The sequence below is a fragment of the Terrapene carolina genome, unplaced genomic scaffold (genome assembly GCF_002925995.2).
Source record: "Terrapene carolina triunguis isolate 2854851 unplaced genomic scaffold, T_m_triunguis-2.0 Scaffold89, whole genome shotgun sequence".
NCBI classification, from domain to species: domain Eukaryota; kingdom Metazoa; phylum Chordata; order Testudines; family Emydidae; genus Terrapene; species Terrapene triunguis.
In genome coordinates this window covers 19,262,166-19,282,420 of record NW_020664440.1, presented here as the reverse complement: position 1 = coordinate 19,282,420, position 20,255 = coordinate 19,262,166, and the positions used below count along the sequence as shown (strand labels likewise).

The 20,255-nt window shown below is 42.7% G+C and overlaps 2 protein-coding genes across 6 annotated transcripts in view; both read right to left on the bottom strand.

Annotated features, from left to right (window-relative positions):
* Window positions 1–8,147, bottom strand: part of ZXDC (ZXD family zinc finger C) — a 35,354-nt gene extending 27,207 nt beyond the window's left edge. Inside the window, exon 1 of the mRNA XM_026650448.1 lies at window positions 8,075–8,147. Within this exon, the coding sequence (XP_026506233.1) occupies window positions 8,075–8,147 (73 nt within the window). The remainder of the gene's footprint in view (window positions 1–8,074) is intronic.
* An 814-nt stretch (window positions 8,148–8,961) lies between these two features.
* UROC1 (urocanate hydratase 1) overlaps window positions 8,962–20,255 on the bottom strand; it is a 75,664-nt gene continuing 64,370 nt past the window's right edge. For 3 of the 5 annotated variants that reach the window (XM_026650266.1, XM_026650267.1, XM_026650265.1), the window contains 2 exons: window positions 13,904–14,003; window positions 11,235–11,485 (listed from right to left, as the gene is read on the bottom strand). In XM_026650266.1, coding sequence (XP_026506051.1) covers window positions 11,345–11,485; window positions 13,904–14,003 — 241 coding nt within the window. In that variant the 3' untranslated portion in view covers window positions 11,235–11,344. Of the gene's footprint in view, window positions 9,047–11,234; window positions 11,486–13,903; window positions 14,004–20,255 lie in introns of those variants that run through there. The other 2 variants (XR_003369726.2, XR_003369727.1) reach the window with 2 other exon arrangements.

Here is a 20,255-nt window from a genome sequence, read left to right as displayed (position 1 = left end):
TCTTTATTAGGGGTAGCCACACTTCCTCGTGCAAAGTCTGTAGGAAAACATTGGCTATCTTGCCTGATGCGTCAGTCCTGTTGAAACTGATGGAAGATGGCAACCCTTTGGAACAAGAGCAAAAATTCACGAGAAACCTGTAGTTCATGAGGTTAAAACACAGAAAATATCACAAGGCTCACAATAAAATCATGAGCGCTAGCAACTCTGAAAAATATGTTTCTTCTAGCTCTCATGGTTGTGAAATGATCCTGCCAATCCAAATGGGAACCTAGTGTAACTAATGCTGTGTTGTCTGCCTAACTCTGTAAACAGCCAGAAACAATACTTAACACAATTTTTGTGTTGCTTTTAACTATATATCCGTTTGAAAACATTATACGTATATCAAAGGTGATTATTCTGGTATTAGCTTATGCTTATGGGAATAAGCTATCAACCAGTATAAGGCATCTCTATATATATTATAACTATGTTCCCATTCTGGGTTGTACAGCTTTAACTAGTTAGTAATTTATTACACACACTCTAATCAAAATAGTTAAATCAGTACAAAAACTATGTGTAGACCAGGCCTGAGAGATGTGACCACTCCAGTCCTCGGTTCAAAGCAGAAGGATGTCGTTCTAAAAAGCCTAATTTTGACAATGAACATGTCATCATAAACTTTCATTGCTGATCTGTTTATGGGGAACTGGGTCAGTATGAACCCCATGGGTGGTGGGAAAAGCAGAGCAAAGACACAAAGACAAGAAAGAGGGAAAACAACAGAAAGAAGGTTGAGGAAGGAGGAGAAACAAATAGGATCCTAAAGGAGAGCAAATTCCCCCACTGAGAGATGCTGAAGTCAGATTGCCAGGGCCGGCTCCAGGCACCAGGCACCCAAGCTGGTGCTTGGGGTGGCACCTGGAGGGGGGCGGCGGGGCGCTCCAGCCGCGGGGGAGAGCGGGGCCACAGCAGGGCTCGCCGCCCTCCCCCGGGCGGGCGCTCTGGCCGCCCTCCCCCCCGGCCGCCGGCGCTCTGGCCGCTGGCGGGGAGAGCCGAGCCCCAGCCGGGGCTCGCTGCCCTGCCCCCGGCGCTCTGGCCGCCCGCCGGCGAGAGGGGGGGGGCGGCCGGAGGCTTTTTCGCCTGGGGCGGCGAAAAAGCCAGAGCCGGCCCTGCAGATTGCGATCCTTGATCTTTGTGCAAAAACCTCTTCTTGATATCAGAGACAGAGCTGCTGTGACTTGAGGATAATATGTAGTCTAAAATGTATGCTCCAGCCCATAGACCATAACTGAAAATGGAATTTAGCCCTCTCCCGTCTCCCTTCCTGCTACCTCCGTATAAAAGGAAACTATGTCATATTTCAGGCAAAAAGGGCAAATTAACTACAATTTAGATTTCAGAGTCGTAGCCGTGTTAGTCTGTATCAGCAAAAACAACGAGGAGTCCTTGTGGCACCTTAGAGACTAACAAATTTATTTAAATGTGTTAGTCTCTAAGGTGCCACAAGGACTCCTCGTTGTTTTTTACAATTTAGATGTTAATGGTATTCTGAGAAAGAGCCAGTAGATGGTGCTATAGCACTAGCCCAACAGTTCCATTTTGCATTTATTTTAAAAATTACTTTAATTTCTCTTCACAGTATAATTTTGCATTTAATCTTGAGCACCAAGGCTTGTTTCTTTATGTGGATCCCTTATTCACTGATAATAGTACCAACAAATATTCAGGTATTAACAAGCTCCTATTATTTGTGAATGCCTTCTGTAGTGGTATTAATATGGGTGTGTAATAGTAATAAGGGCACGTAGGTTTCAACTCAGGCTAGTCTTATGCAGTGTATGAGTGTAGAGACACAAAGAGACCCCCTTCCATAACATGCTTGTGCAAAAGAGAAGCCACAATATCAGTCCTCCTGATACACAAGACCTATAGGTTGTGGTGACGCAGTACTAGAAACCCCAGAGGCAAGCCTGCCATTGCCCCCAGTTCTTGGAGGAATTATCTCGGAGTTACTCATACTTTCCCTGTGGTGAGGCACCTTGCAGGCCCTGGCAATCTAATTGTTTTGGATGCCTTCTGGTGGTAATTCTTATTACCATTTTTCTTAGCTTAGGAAATGCATCTTGGATAGCATAAGGCCTGGGGAATTCTTCTCAACATGTTGGGAGTATCTGTGTTTGGAGAGTGAGAAATGACAACATGGTAGATTGTTAGCAAAATTCTAGGCCTCTGTCATTGCTAAGGAAGAAACCCAAACCAAAAATCCCTCATGTGTACAACACACCAGAGAGATGCTATGAAAGCTCTATGGAACCACAAAGCTCACCAATCTAAACAAAACACCAATTCAGCTACAGTGATAGATATAAAAACTGAAGCCCCAGATTAATTATTCTCCCTCAAGTTGTGAATTTAAGTCCTGTAGCCATAACTGTGCATAAGCTTTTTCAGAACATGCAGCTTTGTCTTTCCCATGTCAGGAGAAGGACGTGAAGACACTGTTTACAGTTAAGGAAGGACTTTCACAGTGGGGCAAGTTTCATAAAGGACATTGCTACAGAAATTCATTTACTCTGTCAGTCATTGAATGGGTGTCTTTTATTATGACTACATATGTGTTTGAATAAGTGCATTCTCCCCCTCATAGCTTCTCCTCCCCCTCACAGGTTTCTCCAACAGTGAAGTCATCATCCCAGACATGACATCAATCTCCCCATGGAAGGGGGTTGAGCAATCACACCTTCAGAATTCTGGCTTCTCTGCAAGACAAGGCAGGAGGTTCAGATGAGCTCAGAAAAAAAAAACACCTTTGCCCTAGACTTGCATATGGTTTCAGCATGCTCTTAATCAGCTACTGCTTCATCCCAGTGGTGGGTAATGGGAAACCTGTTTCCTTTACCTCCCTGGCAAGGGTATCATGAGGTTTAATTAGTTCACATTTGTAAAATGCCTTGAGATCCTCAGCTGAAAGAGCTATACATGTACAAAATATATCACAATTAGTAAAAAGGGCAAGGGGCATTATTAAATATGATGAATTACTCATGGTTTCATTTAAGTCCTTTCATTACTATTCCATCAGCCATCTTGCATTGCTCATGCTAATTAGTAAATAGACAAGCCTAACTAAAACTGATTGCAAGAAGGTCTGATCCTCAACCAATAAATCTTGTATGGAGATTATGTTTGGGTTCTGTTGTTTGTCGACATTTGGCCTGGTCCTGCAAACGCTCCCAGATGTATGCGTGCTCCCATTGACTCTGGTAGGAATAAGCATGGGAGAGTTTGCAGAATCAGGACCAGATCATAAAAGCTTTGAGTTTGGGACCATGTCTCTTTTTGTCTGTTATACTATACTGAGCACACTACCAGAACATAACTGGTACAAAATAATGAAAATGAATCTAACATACTCATAATAAAGATTTCCTTAGTATAAGGCAGACTTTTCCCTCAGTGGAATTTCACGTGAGGATTAGGTTAAATTTATATCTTAAAAATTCCTTCAGTACAAAGAACTGATGTATTTGCTGGGCATTTATTCATGACAAAACAGTCGCCCAATGCCATTAAACTGAGAAAAATAGCTTTGAAATCAAAAGGTAGTAATGATTTTGTAAGAAGCAGCTATCATTGGGCACAATTCAACTCTTGTTTAAATCAATTGGAGTACTTTGGAAATAATTATGTATATAGGTCAAAGCACAGATCGGCAACTTTGGCTGGTACCTACTTAAGTTGTGGATATGTAAATTGGCAATTGTTCTTCTGTAATATGTAGCAATTTTGACCTACCACAATTTGCACTTCTCAGGACATTTGGTTAACGTGTGTATTTACAGCTGTATATTGTATAACTACAGACTAGTCAGCCTCACCTCTGTCCCTGGAAAAATCATGGAGCAGGTCCTCAAGGAATCCATTTTGAAGCATTTGGAGGAGAGGAAGGTGATCAGGAACAGTCAACATGGATTCACCAAGGGCAAGTCATGCCTGACCAACCTGATTGACTTCTATGATGAGATAACTGGCTCTGTGGCTATGGGGAAAGTGGTGGTTGTGATACACCTTGACTTTAGCAAAGCTTTTGATATGGTCTCCCACCATATTCTTGCCAGCAAGTTTACAAAATATGGATTGGATGAATGGACTGTAAGGTGGATAGAAAGCTGGCTAGATCGTCAGATTCAACGGGTACTGATCAACGGCTCGATGTCTAGTTGGCAGCCGGTATCAAAGGGGTCAGTCCTGGGGCCAGTTTTGTTCAATATCTTCATTAATGATCTGGATGAGGGGATAGATTGCACCATCAGCAAGATGACACTAAGCTGGGGGGAGAGGTAGATACGCTGGATGGTAGGGATAGGGTTCAGAGTGACCTAAACAAATTGGAGGATTGGGCCAAAAGAAATCTTATGAGGTTCAACAAGGACAAGTGCAGAGTCCTGCACTTAGGATGGAAGAATCCCATGCATTGCTACAGGCTGGGGACCGACTGGCTAAGCGGCAGTTCTGCAGAAAAGGACCTGGGGATTACAGTGGACGAGAAGCTGGGTATGAGTCAACAGTGTGCCCTTGTTGCCAAGAAGGCTAATGGCATAGTGGAGCATTGCCAGAGATTGAGGGAAGTGATTATTCCTCTCTATTCAGCACTAGTGAGGCCACACCTGGAGTATTGCATCCAGTTTTGGGGCCCCACTACAGAAAGGATGTGAACAAATTGGAGAGAGTCCAGCTGAGGACAACAAAAATGATTAGGGCTGGGGCACATGACTTATGAGGAGAGGCTGAGGGAAATGGGCTTATTTAGTCTGCAGAAGAGAAGAGTGAAGGGGGATTTGATAGCAGCCTTCAACTATACCTGAAGGGGGGTTCCAAAGAGGATGGAATTAGGCTGTTCTCAGTGATGGCAGATGACAGAACAAGGAGCAATGGTCTCAAGTTGCAGTGGGGGAGGTCTAGGTTGGATATTAGGAAAAACTATTTCACTACAAGGGTGGTGAAGCACTGGAATGGGTTACCTAGGGAGGTGGTGGAATCTCCATCCTTAGGCCAGGTCTACACTACCGCGGTAGTTCGACGGCTGGCAATCGAACTTCCGGGTTCGATTTATCGCGTCTGGTCTGGACACGATAAATCGATCCCGGAAGTGCTCGCTGTCGACTGCGGTACTCCAGCTCAGCAAGAGGAGTACCGCGGAGTCGACGGGGGAGCCTGCCTGCCGCGTGTGGACCGCGTCTGAACCGCGGTAAATTCGAACTAAGGTATGTCGACTTCAGCTACGTTATTCACGTAGCTGAAGTTGCGTACCTTAGATCGAATTGGGGTGTTAGTGTAGACCAGGCCTTAGAGGTTTTTAAGGCCCGGGTTGACAAAGCCCTGGCTGGTATGATTTAGTTGGGGTTGGTCCTGCTTTGAGCAGGGGGTTGGACAGATGACCTCCTGGGGTCTCTTCCAACCCTAATCTTCTATTATTCTATGAATATACATCTGTAAATAGTACGGTATGTGATCAGGAGAAAAATTATCATGTTGAATGAGAGCATGCTGTACTTTACAATGGCACCTGAGACACTAATAGGGTGCAGAGAGTTGGCATTCACCTGGTTTATTGTGCATTAGCCTCAAAGCAGAAAGGGAAAGTACGATATGGTCTTAAACAGTACATATAACTCCCAAAAAAGAACACTTCCAATCACAGGAAACCCACAGAGAATGGTATGATAAATCTTTGTTTGAAGAACATGCTAGTCCCAACAAAGGTCCATCATGGCTGAAAAGGAACTGAGTTGAATCTGAACTCAACATTGCAGGCAGATCAATCATAGGAAATACAAAAGTCACATCTAGATTGAGGAATTAATGGCAGCCCATAAAAATAAACTCATTTATATATATAGATATATAAATCCAACCTTTCGGTCAAAGTCACTGATAATTAGAACAAAACATTATTACATAACCTTAATGGCTAGGATTAGGATGCAAGGAACAAAGCTTCTTCCAATTACATCAGGCTACATCAAATCCTTTGTCAGCATGGTTTTTGGTGGGCATGGGAGAGGAGAGGAAAGGGAATCTACATTTGGCTTTGTACAGAATTACTGTGTGAAAGGAAGCCCATCCTGTCTAGGAGGTTAGGTTTTGCTGCAGATTAACGTTGGTTATATGAAAGAAAACTACTGGATGATGTTCAAACAATTTTTAATATGGTCTTAATTTTTTGTTCCATTTTGAACCTCATACAGCAATAGTGTTCACTGTAGCTGGAGCAGAAGCCCATACAGATAATGCTCTAAAAATCCAAGTCTGTCTTGAGAGACACAAAAGAGACTAGAGTTTAGGATTCAGAGTTTCTAAGGCCGTGTCTACACTACAAAGACTATACTGGCATAGCTATGCTGGCATCTCCTTCTAGTGTAGACGCAGCCTATGCTAATAGAAGGAGTTATTCTATTGGCCTAGGAACACTACTTCCCTGCGACGTTAGCTACATTGACATAAGCCCTCTTTAATCAACATAGCTGCATCCATGCTGTGGGTTATGTCATCATGAGGATGTTGGTTGGGGTATGTGTGTTTATTGTTCACACCCCTGACCGATGTATCTATGCTGATAGAACTTCAAGTATAGACCAGACCAAAAGGTCTCTATCAATCTAATAAGTGGCTTCATTTGCTGAGATAATGGAGAGAGCTGTTATGAAAGAGCACAGTCCTTCCAATGGACGGGTCAAACTCAATGGAATTGCACCTCTTTGGACCGGCATTGAATTTGGCCCACACAACAGCTCACGAAGCTGTTTTACACATTTTCCTGGCCTTGATGTTAACTTTATTGAAATGATTTAGTGCTTACCACCCTTGTTCTTTTCCAGTCACTGCTTCTGGCATTGCTTTCTGTTCAATTAAAGAGACCCCCTGTTCTGTCTTTTGTGCAAATCTCAGGTGACCATTTAACCAGGCAAACCCTGGTGCAAGTAGATGCACTAAAAATTCCTTTGTTTCATAGCAAATATAAAATTGCTTGTCTATACACAGGAAAACAGAATAGCTTGGCTTCAGCACATGTGATTTTAATACCCAAAGTCAGCTTAAGAATATTTGCCACAAACATGTTTTCACACCCAAGTCTTACAGTAATTTCACAAGTCTTTTTTTATTTATAATATGGAGATCAGCAAGTCCTAGTTTTTGGCTGTGGAACTAGTTGGGACTACAGATAAGCTGAACTTAAACTGCATTCCAACAGCACAGAAGAAACACAGCTGGCAAAGGGAGACCATCTTGTGTGTGGGTTTGTGAGGTAGTTATATGGGCCATTGTTTCTGGTGCAATATTCCCGCTACCAAGCCAAGGACAGACAATTCAGTATGCATCACTTTACTAATACATATACTGATGCACAAAAAACTATGTTAAAAGAATGCCAAGGGCGCAAGATCAAATATTCAAAAGTTAGGAAATGCCAGAATTAAGGTTATCTGTTCAATTTGATTTGCCCCCTTCTACTCATGCATTATGACACGGTCTTGAATTATATTATTACATAGTATTTTTTTTCCACAGGCCCCCTGCCTCGTTCAGTGCACAGGATCGGACCTGCACTGGGGATGACTCAGGGTTGTGTAGTGAAAAAGGCTGTTTTCTGCAGGATGCCTGCTTCATTTGTTACAGAAGATGGAAGGTGTCTAGTGGATGAGGCAGGGGATTGCAGGAACAGAAAGGATAGGAAAGAGAAAGGAAACTTCATGGAAGATAGGTCCATCAATGGCTATTAGCCAAGATGGTCAGGGATGCAACCCCATGCTCTGGGTGTCCCTAAACCTCTGACTTCCAGAAGATGGGCCTGGACGACAGGGGATAGATCACTCAATTTCCCTGTTCTGTTCATTCCCTCTGAAACATCTGGCACTGGCCACTGTTGGAAGCCAGGATACTGGGCTAGATGGACCATTGGTTTGACCCAGTATGACCGTTCTTATGTTCTTTGTCTGACAGTTAAGGCAGTTGAACTCTGCCCTGGAGAATTGGATTCTATCCCTGCCTCAGAAATTCCATCATGTGGCAACACATTGACACCCACATGGGTCATCAGCAGTGTTGGAACCTTTAATGCCATTTGAGCTAATGTACTGATTCCAGTAGAAGGTTGTCATCTTCTAGTGGAGCAGCACTAGAGGAGGACGAGACACACACTTTGCCAGTGGTCTTCATGGGTATTACCTGCCAGATAAGAAATGGTCTAACTTTGCAACTACTAAATGAGATGTTGAAACCCCTTGTCCACATTCAGACTGAGAGCGTTAGAATGCTAACGGAGCTGAGAGCCGTCAATCATGAAACCGTTGTTAATACATTAGGAAATAGAAGGGAATATAAACAGTCATTGAAGAAACTGGTGTCCATTCCGAAATGTTCTCAAATGGGAACTTTGACAAAAGCTAAGGGTTTCAATGTCCTATGAGCAGCTTAATCAATAATATCGGCAGCAGCTAAAATCCTAATAACTGTTCAATTGGCTGGGGCTGGTAATATCTACCAGTAAAAATAATTGGAAAATACCATATACTGATACAATACTACACTCTGAGCAGTTCACCTGTGCATGTGAAGTGTGTGTGTATTAGAGCTCGTCTAAAAACGGGGGGAGGGAGGGGATATGCATATTTTCCCCATTTTTTCATTGAATTAGAAAATTTGTCACAATCTTCCTCCCCCCCCCCCCCCCAAAAAAAGTTGACCGGCACTAAAAACACTGTGGGTTCAGAAACTATTATTTAAAATCTTGGCCTTAACAGTTAAACATATTGGTCTTGATCCTGATACGACTTTAATCAGGTCTTTGTGGTTAAACCATATTAAAAGCAAGATAGTAATAGGTTTAATCTCTTACCAAAAGCTATTGCCAGGACACAGTTTCACAAAATATCTCTTATGCTTTTAGCGGAATGGCTGCCATCTACACAAGGATCAGAAATGCCAGCTACAATTATGGATAAATCAATTTACTCTCAGTACAAAGTCCTTCTTGCCTTGGAATTTTCAGTCTGCGAGGCTGAAGGGAACAGACAGGAATTGCTTTGGAATGACATACCATGTGTTTGGTACAGTCAGATTGCAGGCGATGACACTTGCAAACTAAGTGTATGTCTACACTACGGGATTAATCCGAATTTAGATAATTCGAATTTGGGAAACAGGTTGTATAAATTCGATTGTGCGCGGCCACACTAAGCACATTAATTCGGTTTTTAACCACATTAATTCGGTGGTGTGCGGCCACACTACCCCATTAATTTAACCACAGTAATTCGGTGGTGTGCGGCCACACTAACCCTAATTCGAATTAACAAAATCGATTTAGGCGCTACTCCGCTCGTCGAGGTGGAGTACAGAAATCGATTTTAAGTGCCCTTTAATTCGAATTAACTGGCTCTGTAGTGTGGACGGGTGAAGGGTTAATTCGGATTAACGCAGCTAAATCCGAATTAAAGTCGTAGTGTAGACCAGGCCTAAGGTGTAAGGATTTGGGTACAGAGTAGCAACAGGAGTGACAAAGGCTGACAATATGTCTTCAACATGGAGAAATGAAGCTACATATCAGGTTACATCTGGAGGACACAATTTAAATATAAAAGTTAAGCAATTAATGGCTGCAGATATTTTATGCCAGGACAAAAGCAAGGTTAGTCAGATTCTTTTTTCCTAACTGTGAGTCAAAGAAGGGCAGTATCCATGTTTCTGCAAGGTGTATGTCTTCCCCCTGCCTTGCAGCTCCTGGACAATCATATAGAGTATGTAGATAGTGTGCTTCTTTTCCAAAGCATTGTGAAAACATTCATTCATTCTCAAATGTCCTAGGAGGTGAGTGTTGTTATCCCCACTTTACATGTGGAGAAACTGAGGCACAGAATACCATATCCAGCCTTGCCATAAACAGGCACCGTCCAGCCAAAGCCAATGGGAGATGAACATGCTTATAACGGCAGAATTTACCTCACAAAGATGTGAAGTGATTTGCCTAAGGCAGTGGAGTGAGAAAGTGGCAGAACCAGGTAGAACTGAGAACTCTTGATCCCTAACGCCATACTCAACCCACTCGCCCAGTGACCAGGGTCGGCTCCAGGGTATTTGCCGCCCCAAGCGGCAGGAAAAAAAAAAAAAAAAGCCGCGATCGCGATCGGCGGCAGCTCCACCGCACCGCTTTCTTCTTCGGCGGCAATTCAGCAGCAGGTCCTTCCCTCCGAGAGGGACAGGGACCCTCTGCCGAATTGCCGCTGAAGAGCCGGACGTGCCGCCCCTTCCCCTTGGCCGCCCCAAGCACCTGCTTGCTCAGCTGGTGCCTGGAGCCGGCCCTGCCAGTGACACTCAGACTGAGGCTCCTGAGACACAAGTGACTCTTTAATGTGTCTCCTGCGGCTCTTTGCAGCACAATATTAAAACTCTGTGTGACTTAATTATTAGCCAATCTAAGTTATTAACCAATCAGGATGCTTTTACTATGTTATTAACCAATTGTAATTGATAAAACAACAACACTTGGTCAGCAAAAACAACCAGGAGTCCTTGTGGCACCTTAGAGACTAACAAATGTATTTGGGCATAAGCTTTTGTGGGCTAGAACCCACTTCATCAGATGCATGGAGTGGAAAATACAGGAGCAGGTATAAATACATATGCACTCATGTATTTATACCTGCTCCTGCATTTTCCACTCCATGCATCTATTGAAGTGGGTTCTAGCTCACGAAAGCTTATGCCCAAATAAATTTGTTAGTCGCTAAGGTGCCACAAGTACTCCTCGTTGTTTTTGCTGATACAGACTAACATGGCTACCACTCTGAAACCTAACACTTGGTCAGTCATTTTGCTGTGACAATAATATATACATATAAAAATAGCAAATGAAACAATGAATTCACACTACTGTGGCTCTTTAGGGTAATGTTGATCACTAATTTGGCTACTGAACCACAGAGGTCTGAGTATCCCTGCACTAGACCAAGGAACCTCTCAGATTTCTGAACAGTCAGACAGGAATGGATTTTTTTTTTATGTAGCTTAATTAGTTAGCCCCTGATTCCAATATCCTTATTCACACTGAATAGTATCTTACTGCAGGAGTAGACTCAATTAAGTCAATGGAAAAACTCTCAATGATTTCAGTGGAGTTTAGATCAGACCCTAAATGTAGGGAGCCTCAGCATTACCCTGCTAATGATGAAGGAAAAGAACTGTTCACATAGGAGAGACACTTGCAAAGCATTTATTATCTTACAAGAGAGTGAGGTTGGGTAACAAGAAAGCAACTTCAAAATGTGTCTGAAAGGAGCATAATGAATTCAGAATGCAATTAACGATGCAGGGCTTGCTCCAAAATGCTTTCGTCTACCACCTTGTGTGGGAGAGTCACCTTTAATTTACCAGTCTCCTCCATCGCTTGGCAGATTGTTTCATAGGCATTACTGTTGCCCGACCAACAGCGTCTAGCTACCTGTCAGATCACAAACAAGGTGAAAGTAAATGGATGTAAAAATGCAACTGTATCTCCCCACATCTCACCTCTCCCCATACACACGCACACAATTTAATGATAACAAATCTATCAAACTCATGCTAATTCCCAGTTTCTTTACCAATGTAAGAAATCATTTGCTCTCTTTCACCCTAAGCATTTTTTAAAAAAGTTTTTGGATGGTCTTGATGCATTTTAGTCCAGTTAAAAATTAGGGGCTGATAGCCCTGGCTAGAGCAAGGCACATTGTAAAAAGATGCTTTGCAAAAGTCCCTCACAAGGAAAAATTAATGCATCTCAATCCAGATCTGCAAAACTAACTGCTGTTTCAGACCTAGGTCTGTTTTAAACAATCACTGATTTTATCATGGGACAAATAGTTACATGGAAGGATGTTGAGATCACTGCACATATTTTCAAATTGAACCGCTGGTAAGATTTGAAACCAAGGGGCCAAACTCTCTGGTAGAGTATATGGGCTAAGCTCCACTGAAGTAAATGGAGTGGTAGCCATTTACACCAGCAGAGAATTCAGCCCATAGTCTCTAGAACTGGAAGGCTCAGAATGTCTATGGCAAAGTTATGCCCAAACCACAGCACCAGATAAAACCCCTCCTAGAACTTTAAAAGAAATGCTAAGATTCAGATTCATATTTATTTGTAAAATAGGTCTGAAGAAGAATGACAGAGCCAAACCTCCTTGAACTTTGGAGAAGGTCAGACATAGATCTGAACTTGCTGGTTTAGCCTCATCATGAGTATATTGGTGCTATATAACTACTCTCAATTATTAATTTATTATATCATGCATCCATTATGTCATTTAACACAAGCATCACCGGCCAAATCCTCAGCTCCTTACTCAGTCTTTACACAGGCACAATCCTATGTGCAATGGCCCTAGAAATATTATTTTATTATGCATTACAAATCAGTGTTTGAAGTATTTGGTCAGACTCAAAGTTGTTAAAATAGGCAAATTCTTAAGGTCCCAGTTCAGCAAAGTACTTAAACATGTGATCAATTTAGAACTAATACATTTTGAGGATTATAAAAATAAAAGAACTACTAGTCAATGTCCCCTGCATATATAGGATTATTCCTGGCAGTATATTTTCTAGTGTACTGTCCAATTTCTTTCCATTTTTGGATGTAGGAATATAGACAATATTCTAAGATTGTCTTTTTTAAACAGCGCGCTGAGAAGTTGTGCTATTGCATGCAATAAATCACACTGCAAGTAAATCTTCTACCAGACTGTTGTATTATAGGCTGTCTCTGATAAATTATGCTTGTTAAGCAACGGCCTCCATTACTCAAGTCTAGAGATTAATTTAATCATCTTCCTTCTTCCTCAATGATTTATCTATTCTATCAGATCTGGTACAGGGAGTGCATGTGGATAGTTCCTCCTACTGTTTTTTCTACCACATTCTCTGGAGAGAACCCATTTTCAGATCTAATGCAAGGAAGGAAACCATTTTCACCAAATTCTTTTGAGAAATAAAACAAAAACAGACCACACCAGAATTGGAAAGCAATAGCCTCATTTGGTCTGAGACACATCAAGCAATTATGAATAGGCAAAGTCTTCCTAAAACGCAACACATTTTGTCCTTTATAATTTTGCTGTATGTAATTATGCCACTGTGGGAAGTTGTCTACAGAAATTGAACAGGACCTGTGGATCTAAAAAGCATGAGCTGCTCCTGCTGGATCTAAATTACCACCTCTAGTAGCACAGGCATGGGAGTCGAGTCATAAACCCATATTGGTCTCGGCACTAAAGGAGGACAATCACTCTGTGTTAGTATGTGTTACACTCTCCCTTAGGCCAAGGAAACTCAGCCCAAGCTCATGGTCCATTGCAGTTCAAATAAATAAACTGATTAGAGTTTGCATATAACTAGCACTTAGTACTAAACTCTAGACTGAGGGACATGTGGCACGTATCCAAGAATAAAAGTGGCCACAGGTGCCTAATGTAAAGGTATCTTGGGGTTGCTCCTTTTCCCACTGACAATACTGGAAAAACTCTCATTGATATAAATTGGAGATAAACAGGCCTTTTATGCATTGGGAATTCAGTGGGGGTTGAGGGTGCTCTTGACCTCCCAGGATAAGGTCCCAAAAGCCCTACATTTATTGGGTCTCTTTTTTAGGGTCTGACCCCAAAGCCCATTGAAGTTGACTAAAGTTGATAGAAAGACTCCCGCTGACTTCAATGGGATGTGGATCAGGGCCATAAATAGTACATGTCAGAGAATAGTTAGCAGAGTTAGTTACTCTGCCTATTTCATGGTACAGCTCGCATATTCCTGGGATACCAAGCATTTTTTGTGTTTTGAAGAAGAAAAGCAATATTTCAAGTCAAAACAGAAGGCAGATTTTGCTTACTCCATTGGAAACATCCCAGCTGAGCATTATCTTAGCTTGTTCCTCAGCCTCTGCTGATCCATCCAGAACAAGGCCAAATCCTCCATTTATCACTTCGCCCCTTTAAAATACAAGTATTTACATTTTTAAAATAAATCTTTTTTTTTTTAAATTATACAAACCAATCTTATAAGGTATCCCTCCAGTCAGATGCACTGGGGGAAAGAGAAAATCTAAATTAGGCCTGGATAATATTGCTGAAATTGGATACAGGATGCAGTCAGTGAGTCTTTGTACTTAAAAGATGGAAAGCTAGCAGTACAAGGAACCAAAGTCCTAGTGTAGAAAAGGGTAGGAAGCCCATTCTGTACTTTCCCACACTACCAGCCAGCAAACCCATTTCTGACCCAAGTGGCAGTGCCAGAAGCTAAGCCTGCTGTAAGTCTCCTGAGAACAGTATGTTCCACATAGCACTTGCTTTATTAAAAAAACAAACCAAAAAAAAAAAAAAACCAAATACAGAAATGCCAGCATTCCTGATGATTAAAGAGCTAAAGTCACAGGGCTTCTTAAAGGTTAAGCCTTTCACGTTTGCTACATTCAGGTCTAGCATTCAGATAGTATGGTGATGGGGGTCCTATTGGTATCTAGATAGACAGACCAACCTATTAATTCTCCCATAATCAGAGTGTCACAGCTAAATAAAAGTTGGAACAGTTTGTTTAGCATAAGGCATTAAAATATATTTCAAGGGTCCATTCAAGGTGAAGTGACCGGTGAACACCTCTCCAGTCATATGGAGGAAAGGACTGAATAAAGGCACTGGATTTATGGCCTATTACAACAATCTATAACTAAGGCAGCGAGTTTGTCACAGAGGTCACGAAAGTCACAGATTCTGTGACTTTCCAGGACCTCGGTGACTTCTGCAGTGGCCGGTGTGGCTGGCCACCTGAGCAGCTCGGGCAACTCCTGGGCCAGCTGCACCAGCCGCTGCTGGGGCAGTCTCAGCAGCAGGAGTTTGGGTGCATGTGGGAAGGGGCTCAGGGCTGAGGGCTGGGGCGTGGGAGGGGATGAGGGCTCTGGGCAGCGCTTACCTTGGGGGACTCCCCAGAAGCGGCGACATGTCCCTCCCTCAGCTCCAGGGCCGGCTCAAGGGTTTTTGCCGCCCCAAGCGGCGGGGGTGGGAAAAAGCCACAATCGCGATTGGCGGCAGCTCCACTGCACCGCTTTCTTCTTCGGTGGCACTTTGGCGGCAGGTCCTTCCCTCCGAGAGGGACCAAGGGATCCGCCGCCGAATTGCCGCCGAACAGCCGGACGTGCTGCCCCTTCCCCTTGGCCGCCCCAGCACCTGCTTGCTGCGCTGGTGCCTGGAGCCGGCCCTGCTCAGCTCCTAGCTCTGTGCGCTGCCTCCGCCTGCAGGCACCATCCCCACAGCTCCCATTGGTCACAGTTCCCAGCCATGGGAGCTGCGGAGCCAGTGCTTGGGGCAGGGGCAGCACACGGAGCTAAGGGAGAGATAGGTCATTCCTTCTAGGGAGCCACAAGGAGCCAGGTAGGGAGCCTGCCAGCCCTGCCAATACGCCCCAGAGCACCCGCGGTGCCTCCAGACCGCTCCCCCCGAGCCCTCGCAGCATCCCCACAAGCATCTTCAAAACCCCCAGGCTGCCCCCTCCCCAAGATTTAGTCAGGGGTATATAGTACAAGTCATGGAGAGCTCACGGGCCGTGAATTTTTGTTTACTCCCGTGACCTGTCCATGGCTTTTACTAAAAATACCCATGACTAAAATGTAGCCTTATCTATAACCCCACAGCTACTTCCTTCACCCTCCCTCTTTCCCCTCTGTTCTTTTCCTCCCTATGACTGGAGGGGTGTTAACAGGCCATTTCACCTTGAATGGTCCCTTGAAATGTGTGTGAACTACTTATGCTAAACAATCTGTTCCACCTTGCATTTAACTGTGACACTCTGAGTAGGTTTCCAGCCCTGAAGAAGCCTACTGTGTAAGCTTGAAAGCTTCTCTCTCACCAATAGAAGTTGGTCCAATAAAATACATTACCTCACCCATTTTGTCTTTGGTTCACTGAGTGTGACTGATAATTTAGCCAGAATTCTGTTCTCAATTATACCCATGTAAACATAGAGTAACTCCTGTTAATTTCAATGCAGTTACTCCAGTGTAAATGAGATCAGGACCTGGTTTTCAGATCAGCCCACTACTAATATAAGACAGTAAGAAAATTAGATCTCTATTTTTGTTTTGTTTTGTAAAATATTCTCTTTGGCAAAACACTTGCAGAGATGTTCTTTTTAGTGACAAAAGATCTACTCTGAGCCCAACATCTCAAAGATGATTCTTTGAAGCATGGAGGTAAAGGGCTAGATTCCTGATCTTACTAATACTCAAGTAAATCCAGAGCAACTCCACTCATTTCAATGGAATTACACCAATGTACATCCAGAATAGCAAGCTAGAATCTGGCCTACCATCTAAAAAGACACCCATAAATTAAACCCCAAACAAGTCATGTTTGTTAGGATGGCTTTTCCAACAAAACCTCTCACTTTTAAAGGAGAGTGCTCTGCCTTCATTAGCATTGGGTAATATTTTCAAGTAATTAAAGAAACATGTGGCATTTTGACCTAAGCTACCTCCTATAATTTCCAGATGCCTCCTTGTAAGGTGATCAAAGAAAACCAGGCCCCTCTCACAATCAAGATGTCACACTGTCAACTGTGTAGTTCAATGCTTAAATTACCTCTGCTTTTTTTGTCACTACAGGTTACATAGCCCTCATGCTAATATATATTCTTGTGCAAATGAACAGGCCTAGAGAAATCAATGACATTCAGTTGCTATAATTATGGCCAAGCCTGAGTTATTCTGTACCCACATCAACAGTGCATGTGATGCAGCTCCAGCTAAATAAATACAAATCCTGTGTTTCTGTTTGTGTTACAAGGTTATAACTTAGTGAATCAAAATGGAGGAAAGACATTTCTCGAGCTGCATAAGGAAGAAGCATCAGATTTGTCAACAATTCTGGTGAAAACAAAACATCTACTGAGGAGGCTGGCTGCCAAATAAATTGTGATCCTCATTTCTGAATTCTCTAAACAGCTACATTCCAATTTCAAGTTGATTTCTTTCTAACATATGTATATACATACACTCCTTTATCAGTTATCAGGGAAATAAAAGAGGAAAAATAAATCACACAGATGAAAAGCCTACATCGACTGAGATCAAGGAGATGAGATGGCTAATTTTCACCATGCACAAGGAGATGTCTATATTGCAGAGCCAGCTGACTTCTCACGTCCCCAGTGGTCTTTACAATGCAACACAGGTTCTCAGTTGCTGAAGTGCAATATTGCTGGATGAAAACGGAGGACCAAAGACCATCTGGCTCCGTAGGGCAAGGAAATCAAATATATTTGTAATGGCTGGGGACTGTATCTTTTTTAAAGAAAAACTTCCACATTATCCCTCCCTTTCTCCCAAAAAGCAAATGCAAGGAGGATGCAGCTCCAACTAGACTGGGTGGTATCCAGTTAAACAGAACCGAACCACTGCAGCGCCAAGGCTTTTAGAAAGCTCTCCAGACTGCAGCATCTAATAACATGACATTGTTACGACATCCGAGTCTCAGCATAGTGGCTTATTAAGGCTTGAGCAAGGACAGGCCCAATTTTCAACTCCAACGTTCTTTGTGGAAGCCAAACTCTTTCATCACACAGGGCCAAGTCTACCCCCATGACTAAAGTGAGCAAGAATGAGCCAATCAGGTACTGCACCAAATACCCAACCCCAAATCATCCATGGCAATTGGTAGGCTGGGTTACCAGTACCTGCCTTTCCATGAGTCTTTGGATTCCCGTAAACTTCCATTTGCTAATTTTCTGATTCATTTTGCAAGCACCCCGTTTGTATTACATTCTGACACAGATTCTACTCACTGGTGTAAATCCACTTAAGCCAGTGGAGTTACTCCAGATTTACATTAGTGTAATTGAGATCCCAATCTGGCCCATGTGCTCTTCAAGCAAAAGTAGGACTAGATTCCCAAAGTAGGGTCCACCATGGGTTATACAGGGGTCTGTACCTTGAGCCAGGGCCTAAACAGTGTTCTGGCACTTTTGCTGCACGGAGGATGCCATTTTGTTCTCAAAATGGTGTCCTCCAAACAGCGTCAGAGGTCACACTGGTGGAGGTATTCCCAGGCTGGAAGGGGCATTCCAATAGTACCCTTCAGGACTACATCCTCCCTGTGAGGGTTTAGAAGTACTTTTTTTGTCACAGATGTCAAGACTCGCGTCACTTATACAAGACAGGAAAGTAATACCCCCATTTAGGAGAAACAGAAATACAGATAAAAATGAAGTGTAAAGGCCCTATAACAACATGAAACTGACGTATAAAAAATGAAAGGGGTCCAATGCCTTTAGTCAGATGCCAAAGGGGTCATTTGCAGAAAAAAAATTGGGAACTACTGGACTAGATAGTCTTTTCTATCATTTGAATTTTGAACAGTCACACTCAATGCATAGAATAAACAATTCCTAAAGATATTAATCAAATAAATTTAAATAACAAATACATTCATGGACATAGTGATCTTTTGGCAGATTTTCCAGCAGCTGACAAAAAAGGCTAAATTCTGCACAGAAATGACTCATTATGAATTATTCACTCAGGATCTAGTTGTTTTCCATCTCTACAGCCTCTGGTTGAGATTATCAGAGCAGTTTAGGGGATTTAGAGACATATCCTCCGTTATAATTAACCGATGAAATCCTGGCTCCACTGAAGTCAATGGCAAAACTCTAATTGATTTCAACAGGGCCAGCATTTCACCCTGTGAGTCTGACTCTCTCAAGACTATGGCCCCGATTCTGATCTCACCCAGGCGTAAGTCAGTAATAACTCCATTGAAATCACTAGAGTTAGAATAAGGCAGACAGAATGATCTGAACAACCAGGATGGGAGATTGTTTTAGCTCCAATTAACAAGGCCACATAATAGTCAGTGCCTCTGTGGATAACATCTGTTGCAAGCTCTTTAATTCTGGTTCTCTGTACAGCTGTTCTGTAACATACTGGAAGGACAGTGGGTCCTTTACAGCATTTAACAGCAAAAACTGTGCCCCTTTCAGCAACATGCTGTTCCACTGGACAATATCCTAGAGACTATGCAACCGGCCGAAGCCTCAGTAACTTCATGCCCCTCACGCTACATTTTTAGCTGTAGTTTCCAAACTTGCTGGCATATGTTAGACTTGCGGTCTTGGTGATCAGCATTCCCTATGGCAATAGACTTTCCTGCCCTTAAAGTCATGTGCTTGGCTGAGATTTCATCTAAGCTAGCAGCCTACCTCAGTGGCCTAGGGAAAAAAGGGACATTTAGTGAAATGCCAGACATCATCCTACAGAGCTTGGGAAAAATAAGTGGCAGTACTGCAGTATTATCATTTTTCTTGCACAGATTTGAAAGCCTTGATCAGACATCCCTATACTACAGGCAACCACCTTAAACTTGTGTACTAGAGGGTCAATCAGAAAATGTCACATTTAACGCCCTACAGCGCCTCACCTGACTCACCCAAGCAATACTATGGGACTGCTTGGGTGGGTAAAAGGCAAGCCAAACTTAACGGTATGGATGATGATGTAATTTTATTTGTTTTATTAATAATCAGTAATAAACCCAGCAGATTTATGTAACAACTGTACACCCAGAATACTCAAGTGTAAAAGTTTTGCAGTACGTTGTTTGCAGATGGGCCCAGTTGGCCCTAAATACCTCCCTCTAGCTGTGTTTGCTGGAAGCTCATGCCACGAACATGGAGATTCATGGAAAGAGGACAATTTTTTGATATATTTTGAGGGAAACTATTTTTAAACACTGTTAAAATTAAATTTTCTGCTTCTAATAAATGAGCCAAAGGATGCCTAAACAAACAGCCCAAGGCTTAAATTCTGCTTGAAGCTGACATTGCAGTTCATGGAGTGACTCCAGATTTACATTGATGTAACTGAAAACAGAATACAGCCCCTTAACAATAATAGAAAAGTTGTAACAAATTGCTATATCATACCAGAACAATCTGTCTCTCTACCGCAACATTTACAGAGCACCCATCATCACAGTACGTAGAGTCCCATCCAGCAAACCACTTAAGCATGTGCTTAACTTTAAGCGCTTGAGTAGTCCCACTGGAGTCAGTGGGATTTCTCACATGTTAAAGTGCTTTGCTGGATCCAGGCCTAGGTTGAAGAGCCATGATTTAGTTTAGTATATTTTTTTCTGGCATTGTTTAACATGAGAAGGCACGAAGCTCTAACAACACACTCATGTGTGCCCAGGTAG